The following is a 15,282-nucleotide window of genomic DNA, read 5'->3' as shown; positions in this document are numbered from 1 at the left end:
CTTGAGAAGTCAGATGTGACTAGTTTATATCAAATAAGGTATTTTTCAGACCAAGTGTTTAAAAGCAACTTACGTAAGAAAATGATATATAAAGGGTACTCAGGAATTTATTTTCCCAGTACTGTGATATTAGTACTCTGCTACCAGATTTAGCAAATAAAAATACAGCATTCTCACTTAAATGTGAATTAAAAACTATTTTTTTTAAATATAGGTATGTCCCATGCAATATTAAAGCCCATGCAGTTTACCTGGGCATCCTACATTTTGTCTGGGAGCCCTAAAGCCGGGGAAAACACAGTAGTTTTTAACTCTTGTGGAATTATAAAATTACAAGACAACTAAAGCTTACGGTATAGCTGAGCACATTGAATTGAGTACATTATAGGGCACTGATTCTTGTAGTGCTTGCCCTGCTTAAATCCTTCAGTAAAATGCAAACAAAAAACAAAGAAGTTAAGAATTCTTTTACTCTTGAAATATTGTTGACCACCACCCTCCACCCCCACCTCCACCCAGGTCTTCTCCGCGCCCCCCCCCCCCCCCACCGCCCCCAGCTTTGCTGACATTTCCTTGATTGTCCCTAAGGACAGTGGTACCATGATGGTGCAGTACCTACTCTCACGGGTAGCCCGGGCACTCAGTCGGCCTCACTCACCCTATCCTGTCTCCATTTCTTCCTGAAGAAGAAATTTCCTTTCAGGAGTGGCAGATGCTCCCTTAGTGGCAAGGGTAGTCCTCCTGACTAATAGGCTCAGAATGCTGCATCTTTGTTGTTTAAAGAGTCAAAAATCAGTCACTAATCCCTTCCTCTCCCTGTGGCTCTCAATTTGCTACATTTGTGGCAGGTTCTCTGGTTTGTGCTATCCTCCTCATGTTACAGGACTGCGCACTCACCACTGTGATCTTGAACATATCACAACCATAGCCAGCAAGAAATACTAACTTGGAAGAGTGCTGTCTTCAGTGGCTACTTAGATCATTGCAGCCCTGCACTTCATAAGGCCTTTGCTAGGTTGAAGGTAGATTGAAGCAAAATGTATGCTTTCTGTTTATCCTAAAATCTGTGTAAAGGCTCCTTTGATTTTTCTTTCCTATGTATCAGGAAGTTAGCATTGTGAACTAAAATGTGCTGACTTGAGGTTAGAGAGGGAGAGAGCCAAAGCATAAGGGACTCTTAAAAACTGAGAACAAACTGAGGGTTGATGGGGGGTGGGAGGGAGGCGAGGGTGGGTGATGGGTATTGAGGAGGGCACCTTTTGGGATGAGCACTGGCTGTTGTATGGAAACCAATTTGACAATAAATTTCACATATTGGAAAAAAATTAAAAATTTAAAATTTTAAAAAGTTAAAAAAATTTTTAAAAAAGTTAAAAAAAATAAAATGTGCTGACTTGCTCCCAAGTTACCTTTAAGTAATCCCTGGAAGAGCAGGGTTTTGAGCAATGAGACCATCTATGTTTTGTGGGTAAAAATGTTAACTGTGGCATTGGCTGTGGCAATAGCCCCTCAGATAACTTTCTGTCTTATTATGGTTTTCATAAACCCTCTCCCCAAGGAGCCAGCCCAGAGTGCCTAAGAAAGGAAGATTTGCCCCAACCTAGTTTCCATTTGTGGCTCAGTATGGGACCTGACCCACCTTCCACTTAAGTAGCAACATGAGCTCGTTTTTTATTCTCTTTCTGCCTTGGTTTTCCATTTTGTCCTTTCATAAAATCATTTATTCAATGAGTAGCTGTTCAGCCCCTACTATATATGGGGTACTAAATGTGTCGCTGTGTGGCACCATCTCTAGTGGCCAGGAGCTGAGAGGAGGTAAAATATATCTTACCTCCAAGGCAATATGTAATATTGGTAATATATGTTTTATATAAGTTTATACAACTTGGAATTATAAGACTATAAGAGAAGATAGAATTATTTTTACTTGGGAGCATTAGGAAAGCACCACCCAAGAAGTCTGATAGGAGCCTTTAAATGGACAGGACTTCAACAGGAGAAAATATTAAAATAGGGCCATACAAAGCAGAGGAACTTGCACAAAAGCATTAAAGCTTGGAAGAACAGTGCAATTTTGTGGAATGGGATATGATTCAAATGCAGTGGAATAAGAATTTTTGCTTTTTCCCCAGATAGTGGGTAGGACCATACCATAGATGGATTTGAATGCTCCATAGGAGCAAAGCAGTGCTTTAGGTAGGTTAACCTAAAAGTACCATAAAGGGTGAAGTAGAGAAAAGCTTCTATTTAATTTAGAGACCATTGAAATAGTCTAAGCATAAAGTGATAAGATCCTGAACTGTGGTGGTGGTGGTGGTGCCAGAAAAGGACACATATCCTAACTGATTAAACAATGCTTGGTTTGTCTAAAGAATAATATTAATTGTTTTCATATTGTGACTGGCGGTCGATTACGCCTAATTACTCTGCAACATAGGAACCGTCATGTGTATGTAACTTGGCATCAACCACTTAAAGCTTTGGAAAAATGAGACAGCTTTGTAGAACGAGGTCTAAATAAAGAAGCAGTTCCAGACAAATGCCTGGAAAGGAACCTTTCAGCCCCCCATAGCCACTGAATCAAGTGAAAGTACCGTATGCAAATGGCAACTTAATAAATGAGAAATGAGTGGGGTTACTTTTGCGGTTTCTTAATGTTTACCCAGTTACGTTTTCTTTTTCCTTTTTAGAAATTTAGACTTAAAAATCCTCTCCTAGTAACTTAGATCTATTAGCAAGAAAATTGCAGAAAAATCTGTGGCCCTTGTGGTATTTAAGTCAGAAGTAAATACGTGTACCAATTAAAGGGGAGGGGCTAATATGTCAACAGGGAAAGACCACAACCATAAACTGTTGGGATGCCTGTATTTTTCTCATGTGAGTATTATAGAACCTAAATAGATACCAGTTCAAAAGATAGAAACAAAAATCCTCATTTCATGATTATCTTCTAATCTTATGAAGTAGAATTGAAGGCATTACTCTTTCTTAATTTATAACTTCTAAAAGGCCCTAATGTAAAAGAGGGGACCTGTATCTTCCTTTGATTTACTTTAATATGGTATTAAGAACCTGGTAAAGAATCCGAGCCTATTAAATACTATAATCCTGAGATGAGATGAATAAGAAAGAATTTCCTGTTTCTTGCCCAACCTTGATCTCAGTCTACTACTTCAAGCTCTTTTACCGAGAAAGAGTTAACATGTAAGCTGTGAGGGACACTTGAGATTTCTAAAACATCGTATTTAATGTACTTTGCTTCTAGTCGGGTTTGGAACACATTAATTATATGATTGATCTCTTGTCACTTTTAAAGTAAAACGGCTGATTTTAAAATAATGAATCACTTGAATGTATCTTCGTCTTTTATTGGTCTTCATATAAAATTAGGTAAAACTCAGAAAACTCAAAAGCTTTTTGTTATGACGATTTTTGCAATTGCAGTAGTGGTAGAATTTCTAATTTCTTTTTTTAAGATGGAGATCCATTTGTGGGTTTGTTTGGGGTTTTTTTGTAGTAATATTTGTAACTATTTCCGTGTGTCATCTTTGGTAGTGATGTCCTTACTCACTAGGGAGTAAGGACATTCTGGTATGCATTTTGCTGTGAAGTTTTGGCTTGTAAGCCTATGAGTCCTTGTTATCATCTTTGATTTGGGAGCAGATCATTTCCCTTTGCTACTGCATTTGATTAAATGAGGTTACAAGAGAATTCAGAACTCAAAGCAAAAAGTTATAAAACTTGAGTCTCTTCATCATAGAGAATATACTCTTACCATGCCTGCTTCCCTTGTTCTGATTTATTTAGCACCCATTTACTAAGCACCTAGAGTCTCAGGTACCAGGGAAACAGATAAATAACAACTGATCATGGTCTACCTAGAGGTGGTAATTACATGGGCATATTCAGACATGGGTACCAGTTAATTAATATTGCTGAATGGAAGACCAAAGGACCAATTGATTAAGGGAGGAAAAGGAAAAAAGACAGCTTTCAGAACACCTTTTTTGATGTCAGCTCAGACATGGAATTTCATTCCATTGAGCCTGAAAATATAAAAGGGCACCTGATTATATGGGAAATTCTGATTTGAGTTTTTGAGTTAAGTTTTAGATGTGGAACAAATATCTATTAGACCAGTAGTTCCTAAATAGCAATTTGTAGACTTTTGCTTGTAGCTGTGTAGGAGTTTGTTAAAAATACGGCTTGCCTGAAGTACTGTAGAGATTTTGGTAAATCAGATCTAGGTGAGATCTGGGGATATGGGTTCCAAAATAGATTCTCAGATGATTCTGGTAATCAGTAAGGTTTGGCATCTGCTGTAGTGAAGAGCAAGGAGAGAGTAGACAGCTGGTAGTTGAAGTCTCAGGAACGGATAGGATTCCCAGGAAGAACATGGACGGTGAGCAGAGAACATGGCTAAGGATGCACCAGCAGATAAGGAGTACGCAAGCGAAAAATCAGCCAAGAGACTAAAAAGGAATATACTATGTTGAGGAGCTGGCATATATATTTACCTAGATCTCCTTAGTCTTTGAATAGTAATGCTCATTTCTGAATCAATATAAAGGGGGGAAAAAGTGTAGAATAAAAATCTCTAGGTTTCTACCCATGATTTGGCTTTATTCCAGAAAGGATTAATCAAGCTTCAGACGTGCCTTCCTGCAAAAAAATTTTTTCCTACTTCCATAATATCTGTTGGAGAAACAGAAATTGACCCTCTTAAATAGGGAAAATTGAACAAAGTAGATTATTGGAAAAGAAAGCTATAATATTAATCAGAATTTGTAAAACAAAAAAATGCCTTATTATACACTTACTAGATGGAATTAGAATATTTAATTTATTGAAATAACCTTTATAATTGAGAACTAGAACTGCCATAGTGTTTCAGGAACAAATCTTTCTGTTCTTAGCTCTTCCTGTTTCTTTTGTTACTGTGTGGTGATCAGTGCATCTTCGACTCATAGTGAGTAAAAACTTGTGTTAATGCAAATGGGCTGTTATAAAAAGGAAAAAAAATGGCAGTTATATAACCTGATGTAACTTGATGTAAAAATTAATTGCCTTTTTCAAAATCCATACCCCAGCATGAGGAACTTTATTGGTCTTAAATGATTTTTAAAATACACACATTGTTGGCATTTACTTAGAGATACAGTTATTGTTCATTTACCCTCACTCTCCTTCTAGGCTTTAAGTAGGTGACCCTTCATGTAAGTGAATTATAGGCCACTTCAGTAGTTGTCTGTTCTCCTTTTCATTTAGTGGTCTGTGGTCTTCACTTCACTAATCACATAGAGATTTTTCGGAAGCTCAGTGAACAAGTGGTCAAATGGTTGGTAGTGGTCCAATATGTTTAAACTTTAGGGTTCTACATTAAAGGAGAGTTTTTAAAAAGTCAACTGAATTAACACAGTATTAAGGGACTGTTTTATTGTGAATAATACTTTGTCATAGAGGAAAAGGTAGGCAATGATAAATATGTTTGACTAAATAAAATTTACTGGTGAGAATACCACAGTGAGATCTTCAAAATTATCGATGGCCAACCTGTTATAAAATTTTTTTTTAACGTTTTATTTTATTTTTGAGACAGAGAGAGACAGAGTATGAACAGGGGAGGGGCAGAGAGAGAGGGAGACAGAATCTGAAAGGGGCTCCAGGCTCTGAGCTGTCAGCACAGAGCCCAACGCGGGGCTCGAACTCACGGACCGTGAGATCATGACCTGAGCCGAAGTCAGACGCTTAACTGACTGAGCCACCCAGGCACCCCTGGCCAACCTGTTATAATATAACCAGTTAAAAAGTTAAAGAGGAGGGTAGTGCACACAAGAGTGCCATCACTTCTGACACTAGTTGTGAGTTCAGGGTGTTACCAGAATCACCCTCAGGTTCACCCTCAGGTTCAACAATTCACTAGAAATACTCAAGGAACTCAGTGAAAGCTGTTAAAATCATGGTGCCAGTATATTATAGCTACAGGATACAGATTAAAGCCAGCCAAAGGAAGAAGCACATTGGGCAGAGTCCAGGAGAAATAGCAAACATGGAACTTTTTTTTGTCTTTGCCTCACAGAGTCATCGACAACATAGCTTTCCTGGCATCAGTGTGTAATGATACACATGGAGTATTGCCAGCTTCATTTAGGGGAGCTCACTTGAGTCTTATTGTGTAGAGTTTTTATAGGAGCTTATTCACGTACTGCCCACATGACTGACTTTTAGTTTTCAGTCTCTTTGTAGATAGAACTAATACTGTATGGCCCAAATCCCCATAATAAATCACATTGTTAGTCTGTTGGGTGACCAAAAGATATTGGCATGATATTCCAAGGGCCTAGAGATCACCTCCTGGTAACTCCAGCCCTCTTTTTGTATGAGGTTAATTTTTCTCTACACACTAATTCTTTCAGGTAATAAAAGCAGATGAGATCACACTGAAACAAGAGTTCACAAAACTGACTGCAAAGGCCATGAAGTGAAATAGTCAGATGAAATGGTCCTTGTTGTCCACAGGACCAAGTTAAAACATCGTCATTCAAGATGACCTTTCCATATTCTAGATTCCACTCAACTTTCCTCTTTGTGAATTCCCTTCTATAGACAATTAGAGTCCTATTACTTGGGCATGCCAAGTGCCTTCCTGCTTTGGATCCTCTGCTCACACCACCCTTGTATTATTGTACAGTTGACTCTTGAACAAAATGGATTTCAACTGTGTGGGTCCACTTATACACTGATTTTATTTGATAAATGCAGTACAGTATTGTAAGTATATTTTTTCTTATCATTTTCTTAACATTGTCTTTCCTCTAGCTTAATTTATTTTTTTAATGTTTATTTGTTTATTTTGAGAGAGAAGGGAGGGAGTGTGTATGGGGAGGGACTGAGAGAGGGGAGAGAGTCCCAAGCAGGCTCTGTGCTGTTCGCATGGAGCCAACACGGGGCTCAATCCCACAACTGTGAGATCATGACTTGAACCCATCCTGTCATCTCCTGGGGAAGGCCCCTTTCACCACTTGAACCCTTCCCTAATCACTTTCTTTACTGACTTCTCATAGATAACTTTGCCCATATCATTTAATTTGGCTGTTAGCAATATGTCTCCTTCCACTGATATTTGCACCTATATTTTATGTTTACAAGATCTTAATCTCTTGCAATTTAGGGATATTATGGACTATATCCTATTTTTTTTTGATCCCCTGTCACCTAGTACAATGTCTTGTACATGGCAAGTGTTGGATGTTTGAATGGTAAACTTTCATACAGACATGTGCAACCAGGAGCATATTATTCAAGCATATGAATTAAGACATCTTTTAAAAATGATCCGAATTATACTTACAAATTTCTGAGGTCACCATGTTAATCCACAAAACTATTGGAATAATTTTTGGCAATTCATTGAAGACACCTGCACACAAAGGTCAGCAAAATTCTAGAAAATGTCTAGAGAACTATTGACATTCTGCTCCCACCTCACAACTTTTGCACATGCTTTCCCCTTTGCCTGTAATGCTCTTTCTCTAAACAGTTGAACCTACCCTCAGAAAGTCAAAACCCCCCTGCCTAAAATATCAGTCTTCTCCTCACTAGCTATTTACATTGTTTTATTTTTTTAGGCAGTAATTTTAACTAACCAGTACTTGTTTTTTGTCTCTTTTCCCTGCTACTAGAATTTAAGTCCTATAGGGGAAGGGCATTGCCTTGCCAACAGTTGTTATCTTCTGCACCTAAAATAATGCCTAATTCTTAGTAGGTACTCAGAACTAGTACTTGTTGAATACATAAATGAATTTGTACTATGCAACAAATAGCTCAGTTTTTTTGTATCTTCAACTTTTATGTCATTCAATTTAAGAAGATGTAATTTAGCTCAAAGAGTTTCGAAGAGAAGCATTTAAAGCAGTTGACAGAGTGGTAGAATATTTTCTAAAATTATTAAAAATTATTCAGCCTATAAACAATAACTAGGTATGCACATAGTCAAAATTAATAAAATTACAAAACTTAAAGGTTAGGTGCAAATAGACATTTTTAGCAAATGCTAGTTATCAGAGGTGTTCTTTAGTTTTGTGGAAAAATAAAAGAATGTTATTTTTATACAATGGGAGTAAATATGGCGCTCTTAAATTTTTTATTTTATTTCATTTTTTATCAAGGGGTTTGATAAAAATCATAATTTTTAAAAATAATGCGAAGTTAGAAATGCATCTTGCTTTGAAAAATAACACCATGGAGTTCAGTTATTGTGCTTCACTCCAGCAGAAGTTGCAGAGTTTATCGCTGCTCATTGGATGAGTTTGCAAGACTGTCAAGTGCCTCAGTTGAACCTTTATTTTGGGACAATGAGTGGTTAGCCACCCTGAAATGAGGACATATCCAAATATGGTCATAGATGCATTTGGTGGGTGTATTTGGAGTCTAAAAGTAACCCCAGGTATTTGTCATAGAGAGTCATCTCGGCTCTGACCTAAATTTCATAAGAACTCTGGGAAATCCAGGTTGTACCCATAGGCTACAATACTACTTAGTTTCCCAGTCCCAAAAGAATGCTTTGTTTTATTCAGATATTTCCTACTGCAGTCCTGGCACTTCCTTCAGGATCAAGGTATCTATCGTGAATATTGGCTGGTCTTAGAGATATGCACCCTCCTCTCCCCTCTCCTTCCCCTTCCTTTAGTTCTCATTGTTGCTTTTCTCCCTGAAGAGATTTCTTTCTAGTTGAAGCCAGAATATGGCTTATATTTTTGACCTTTGTGTCAGGCTTTGATCCTGAGACATTTGGTAGCATGTGTGTTCAATGCCCGGGAAACGGGTTGCTTAAGATATGATTGAGTTAATATTTCTTTCTTTGCTTCCATAGTATTCCACTTATGCTAAGACTCCCCCTACCCGCATATTCAAGGACTGAAGCCTGGCAGTGATCCATTCTTTTTGTGTTACTGTCTCTAGCCTACAATTTCAAGAGCATGTTTAAAACCAGAGTGCACTTCCATATTTTCTCCTTTTATCTCTGCCTCTTTGGATTTTTGGCAAACATCAAGGCAAATAAGTCAGACCCACCACTGCAAACCCAGCTGCTTTCGGGGACATGTAAGCTGACCAGTTTGTGATGTTTTACCATAGATCTAGCTCCAACATAGAACTGAAGGAGGATCCCTGTGAAGTAAGAATAGAAGGCACGTTCTAAGGTCAGATATTTTTTAAGCTCTGAATCATTTATCTGCCAACTGTGAGTAGGTGTGGTCTACATTGGCATTTTTAGTAACACTAGCAAATTGGCATGGTATTTATAAAGTTGAAGTAATTTTGTGGTCGATGAAAGGTGAAAATGCAGTTATACTTTGGATTTGACAATAGGGATTAATAAGAACAGATGCTTGTCGTAGTTGTAAAAATGTAGCAAATTAAGGCACAGTCAAGGTGTTCCTTTATCAGACATTACTTTTACACTTCATCTGGGGCTAAGGTCACATGTGAAAACAATCATCTACAGCGAAATACCTTTCTAGTTGTTGACAGCCCAGAAATTGTTTTATAAAAAAATTACAGTCTATGGTCATCCAAACCTATCCTCCTAATACTTGTTGGCACTTGAATGCCGTATTCATTTTTTTCTCACAATAAACAAGTTAAGTGATGATTCTCTTGGAATAGGAATTGAAAGGATTGCACACATGTCAGGTATACCCATAGTACTAGAAGAGCAGCTAATATGAAACACTTGATGGATACTGTAAATTGAATCCACTTAAAATGGTCCAAAGTTAATTGAGCTACTTATACATCCTAGAGATGATTTTAAATTGATCTTCCACAAGCCAGATGATACCCTCTGTTGGACCGTGGATTTTATTTACCACGCTGGAGATGATATCTGTTTTGAAAATAAAAAGATAATTTAGCCTTCTGATGTAGCAGTTTGGAAATTAAAGAAAATCCTTTGTAGGTAAACTAAATAGAAATTTAGTTTCGGTGTGTTGGCAGTGTCAGGGCTGTGGGGTGGTGAGGAGGCAGTAAAACTCAACTTCTAAGACTTTGCTCTAAACCTCTCTCTGTTACTCCCTGTTACTGGTCTGAGTCAGTTTCTGTGTGTGGTCCAACTTGACTGCGGCTTAGACAGGATAGATGATCTCAAGGACTCTGCCTGCCAGTTACGTGGTTGGCGTCAATGGTCCAGAAGGAAGGCATGCAGAAGAGGCAGTGGCGTTTGTCCTGTCCAGAACTGCAACGTAAGGCCTTCTCTGGTTCTCACAAGCTAAATTCTGAAGCCGTGGTGGAAATGGTAGCTACTCTGGCAAATTTAACTTCTACCACATCCTGTCCTTTCCATCCTCCTGAGTTGTGTACATCTCTATTGCATGGGCATATGCAAAGCTGCAGTCAGAATGTCTACCAGTTGATAAAACATTACTTTATGCAAACGATTGTTCACTTTTGCTCTTATTCATGGATTGATAGAAACAAGGATAATTTAGGACATGCGAGATACATGCTAGGAAATTCAGAATGGGGAGTGTATATATTTAAATGTCATCGTGCTGAAAGCTCTATTCATAACGTTCATGATATCCAAAGAAAAGCAGTGGTTTATTATTTGAAGTGCACACATAAAAATGTATAAAATGTTATGTTCACCAAAGTATTTAAACAGTTAAATGTGATTCTGAAGGAAAAAGAGGAAGAAATAATTAACAATTACTATTTTGATTTGTTTCTTTAATGAATACTGAGTTCATACCAGGCAGCATGCTAAGCACTTTGCGTGCATTATTTTATTCTAAATGAGGTAAATTTAGTATTATTGTCCCATTTTATAGATGAGGAAACTGAAGTTTCGTGAGATTGAATAACTTGTTAGGGATCCTATACATACTAAGTGGAGCAGCCAGGAATAGGACCAGTGAGTTTATCTGGCTCCAAGCCACTAGCCCACCAAACTGGACTGAAGACCAGAACGGGAGATGCGTCTATGGGGAAATAAATTGTGGGTCAGGCTGTGAACCTGCGGGTATTGGTGAAGTAGCTGCCCATGAAGGAGTGACTTCTTCCCTCTTTCCTTTCTGAAGATGACTGTCAGGATTTAAGGAGATTCTGCTTATGGGAGCCATCGAAGAAGACGACCTCATTATCAGTTTTGGTTGTGCTATAAAATGTTTTTAGCCATATTAAAAAAAAAAAGTTTTCGCATGAAACGTTTTAACTCTGGGTATTTCGATGGCGAAATATGTGGCCTCTTTTTTGTCCTTCTTATGAAATCTTCTTATGAAAATTGACAACTATAATTGAAATAAATCTAAACAAAATTAATATTGAAGAGAAAAAATCATTTTTATCTTCATTTTTACTGAGTGTTACTGAGCTTTGATTCAAGTCTTTGTTGAAGAAGTGAGTGAATTTGGGAGATTAGGTGTGGATTCTGGAAATGTGTGCTGTTTTTACTCTCTACAGTATGGGTAATTGGGAGGAGGTTAGCTTGAGCTTTGAAAAGATGATTATTTTCTCTAGTACATAATTTCATTTGTATTAGTCTCTTTATAAGACTCTAATGTACCTTCTGACCTTCAGTTATATGAAAGGGATCAGTGAATAATATAGCAAAATATTTTATTTAGTTTATTAAGTGAAGTTCCAGAAGTTATTCCCTTAGCCACCTGAGAGCAGTATGTTGGAAGAAAGCTCTAGAAACGCACATTTGTAGAGAGCATTTGAAAGTAATCCTAGGAAGGGATGGTTCATAAGGAAAAGTTGATGATTTTTACTTTCATTTAATTTTTGCCCATTTATTTTTAGAAACAAATAAGGAAGATTCAAGTGTGCGTAGAAAAAATTACTCCATATTATGCATAGTTACTTTCTAGAAAATTTTGATCAATTTCCCTTTCTCTGAATCAGACTGTTGGTACCATTTAAACACAGTATGATGCCAAATGAGTAGGCAGTTTCTAGGGAATATAGTCCAATTATTTCTCTCCCTTAACATCTTGAAAAGTGTAAAAGACTTATCCTGTGAACCACTCAGCACATGTTTGCCCCTGAAATAGTTCAGCAATGGCAGTAGTAACATTTTCATTGGTCATCTTTTCAAATAGCTTATAAGGGGAAGCTATTACTGTGTGGAAAGAAAACCTTTCTATTGGGGAAAGCCTGGGCAGTGAAAACTTTTCTTCTACCTGGTACCAGATCCCCCACTCAGGGGATCTCCTACTTAGACACTGCCGTAACCAGCCATATCTCTTTGTACGTTACCTTTATGTGTGCTCCCACCTGCCCTCAAAATTTTCTGTCATTAGAAACTGCATTTATGTTGATAAGTATAAACTTTCTAGGTGTCCTGACACTTAAGGTATGGTCATTTTTTTTAAGTTTCGTTTCTATTCAGCTGTAGCCTTACATTCCAATAAGCCTTCAGAGTTTCCTCTGGACTGATTTGCAGTGTCTTCGGTGTTTGCTAGCAAATTTGGAACATTTCAGTTTGTGTCCTTTCTCTACATGGTATGAGATTTAATTACCACTCCGTGTGAAATAGCAGCCGAAATGAAAAAAGGCAGCAAGAGAAGGCACTGGCTTACCTCACAGTTAATCAGCTATTTCCTTTCTTACATACTTCTCAGCTACAGAGAGAAAAGGGAGATAGCACTCATTAAAGTAATTCATGTATTAAACGTTTTTTTTCCTTTCTTGATTTTAACTGAAATAGGGGATTTGTTCAAATCTTCATGCAAGCAAGACATTAAAGAACACTTAATTTGCACTGGTGGCCATTGGTGCTTCTTAAATTGTGCAAAGTATTTTCATCATCAGGGTTGCCGGAAGTAGTTCCATCCTATTTTCTTGACAATAAACAGAGAAAACAACATTTCTAGGAATCAGATTCAATCAAATGAATGATTAATCACTTTTTATAAGGCTTAGAATTTTATTCTAATTATTAATTATTCTAATTAATCTGTAGTCATCTTAATATAGTAGTTTTGAGGGTTTTTGTTCTCTGGAGTGTGTGAGTTGATAATTAACCTATCAGGGAAAAGATTGATACCTTTACTTTTTAAAACTATTGTGGTCTGAGTTTTCACTTCTCAGATGGTCAAAAATGTGAAAAGTTAGTAATATGTGGTATTGGGCAGGTATGGAAAAACATCTTCTCCACCAGTGTTTAGAGTATGTATTGTTACAACACCTCTGGAAGGAAAGTATCTTCATCAAAAATGGAAATGTGTACACCCTTTACCTATAGTTCCACCACTAGGAATCTATTGTTGAACATGTATGTATAAAAATGTTCTTAGTGGTATTATTTGTAATATAAATAGAAAAATGCAAAAAATCATTAATAGAATATTAAACCATCATATATTTTTATCCAGATGTACCTCATTCTTTTTAATAGCTGCTCTGAAAGACACTGAAATATACTTGCATGTACTGATAAGGAATATTCTGTAAGTTACCCCATTACATGAAAGGAGCAGATAGTTTTCTTCTATTTGTGCTTCAAAAAGCAAAGGATGGAGATGTGTGTATACAGCTTCCCTCCCTCACCTCCCCTCACATGAGCATATGTTCACACATCTATAGATAGATGGATGAAAGGATACAAAAGAAACTGTTGGTAGCATTTATAGCTGGTGAATGGGACTGTGGGTCTGGAATGGAAGGCAGGTATTTTCAGTGGGGGGAAGCATACTCTTCTTGTGCTATTTGACTATTTTCTTTTTACCATACGTATCTATTATTTTTCATTATTAAAAAGAAATTTTAAATTAATGACCAGGTCTATTTTTTTCTTTTTTAGGACTCAGCCCAGGAGAGTGTTATCACTCGAGATATTCATCGTACGTTTCCTGCACATGATTACTTTAAAGATACTGGAGGAGATGGCCAGGAATCACTTTACAAGATTTGCAAGGTAGGGCCCTCCACCTCATTTTTTTAAACTTATTCTACAGGACTATATCTTAGGAACCCATCTTACAGATTTTTTTTCTGTCTTCATTTTTTATTTGCTCTGTGCCATGTTGATGCTGGACAGCCAGAGCCCCTTGCCAAGAGAGTTCATGGCTTTACATGAGAAAGAATTCAAGAGCAAGTTTAGAGAAAGGGATGAAGATTTATTAAGTCTAGAAGTAAGAAAGGAGCTACTTCACAAAGTAGCAGTCTCTCATCCCAGATGAGGAAAAGGATCCTCTTTGCCTTGAATGAAGGGTTTTAAGTGGTTTAAAAATTTTTTCTTTTTAAATGTTTACTTATTTTTGAGAGAGAGAGATACAGAGTGTGAGCAGGGGAGGAGCAGAGAGAGAGGGAGACACAGAATCTGAAGCAGGCTCCAGACTCTGAGCTGTTAGCATAGAGCACGGAATGCATGAACCGTGAGATCATGACCTGAGCCGAAGTCGGATGCTTAACCGACTGAGCTACCAGGTGCCCTGGGTTTTAAGTTTTAAAATTAGCTAACCTTTATAGGAAGGGGCTTAGTCTTTAACTTTGGCTTTATCATTTGCATGGGTGCTTAGTTTTTTCCATTGTCTTAGGATTGTGAAATTACCTACAGGTAGCAATTTTAAGAGTGTCTGTCCTTTCTGGCTTTTACTGCCAGAGGGAATAGGGTCCTGTGGTTTTCTGAGTCAGATTTTGTGACCCTTTTTATGACCTGCTGGCTTTTAGGTTAAAGGTCAGCCTAAAACCAAAATGACTTTACTTAAGTCAGTTTGTCTCCTCAGTCTCCTTTCCTTCTTGCCTTAGTTTTCTCTGCTCAGTACTGAGTCCTGAAGGTGACTTTTTGGCTGCGTGTCCCATGCCTGCTTGTCAGGGAGGGGGCGCACTATGACCTCATTTTGCTGCTAAGGAGAAAGGAACTAAAGGTCCTCTCAGGCTACTGTAGTAAAGGCTCAGAGGAGTCCCGATGACTGCCCTTATGACAATTTAATGTGGCGGTTGTCTCAATTTTTGGACAATACATAAGGGTAAGAAACAATGTGGTTTTTTGATACTATCGAGGTCTCCGATATTACTAGTATACCCTGACTTATGCCACATAATACATCTTTGTGCAGTTTTTATGTCCCATTTTGAAACGTTTTCCCTCATTATTAGTAAACCTGAAAGAAAACCTTTTCCTGAATTTTAGTAAATATGCTCTACTTGGATAGAAAAGATTCTGTTTCTGTTAATGGAGAATAGCTGTCAGATTGGTAATTTTTCAAGGTTATATCAGAAATGCAAAATGACTTTTTAAATCATTGCATATAGTTAACTCATATAGCGAATGCTAAT

At 37.5% G+C, this 15,282-nt stretch overlaps 1 protein-coding gene across 7 annotated transcripts in view; it reads left to right on the top strand.

The window, feature by feature from the left end:
* The window catches only part of RABGAP1L (RAB GTPase activating protein 1 like), a 755,477-nt gene that overhangs the window by 424,050 nt on the left and 316,145 nt on the right, over positions 1-15,282 (top strand). For all 7 annotated transcript variants that reach the window (XM_027074244.2, XM_027074246.2, XM_027074243.2 and 4 more), the window contains one exon: positions 13,805-13,918. In XM_027074244.2, the coding sequence (XP_026930045.2) occupies positions 13,805-13,918 (114 nt within the window). The remainder of the gene's footprint in view (positions 1-13,804; positions 13,919-15,282) is intronic.

The sequence above is a fragment of the Acinonyx jubatus genome, chromosome E4 (assembly GCF_027475565.1).
Source record: "Acinonyx jubatus isolate Ajub_Pintada_27869175 chromosome E4, VMU_Ajub_asm_v1.0, whole genome shotgun sequence".
NCBI classification, from domain to species: Eukaryota; Metazoa; Chordata; class Mammalia; order Carnivora; family Felidae; genus Acinonyx; species Acinonyx jubatus.
Note: the sequence above shows the minus strand (reverse complement) of the source record. Positions and strands in the feature narration are given on the sequence as shown.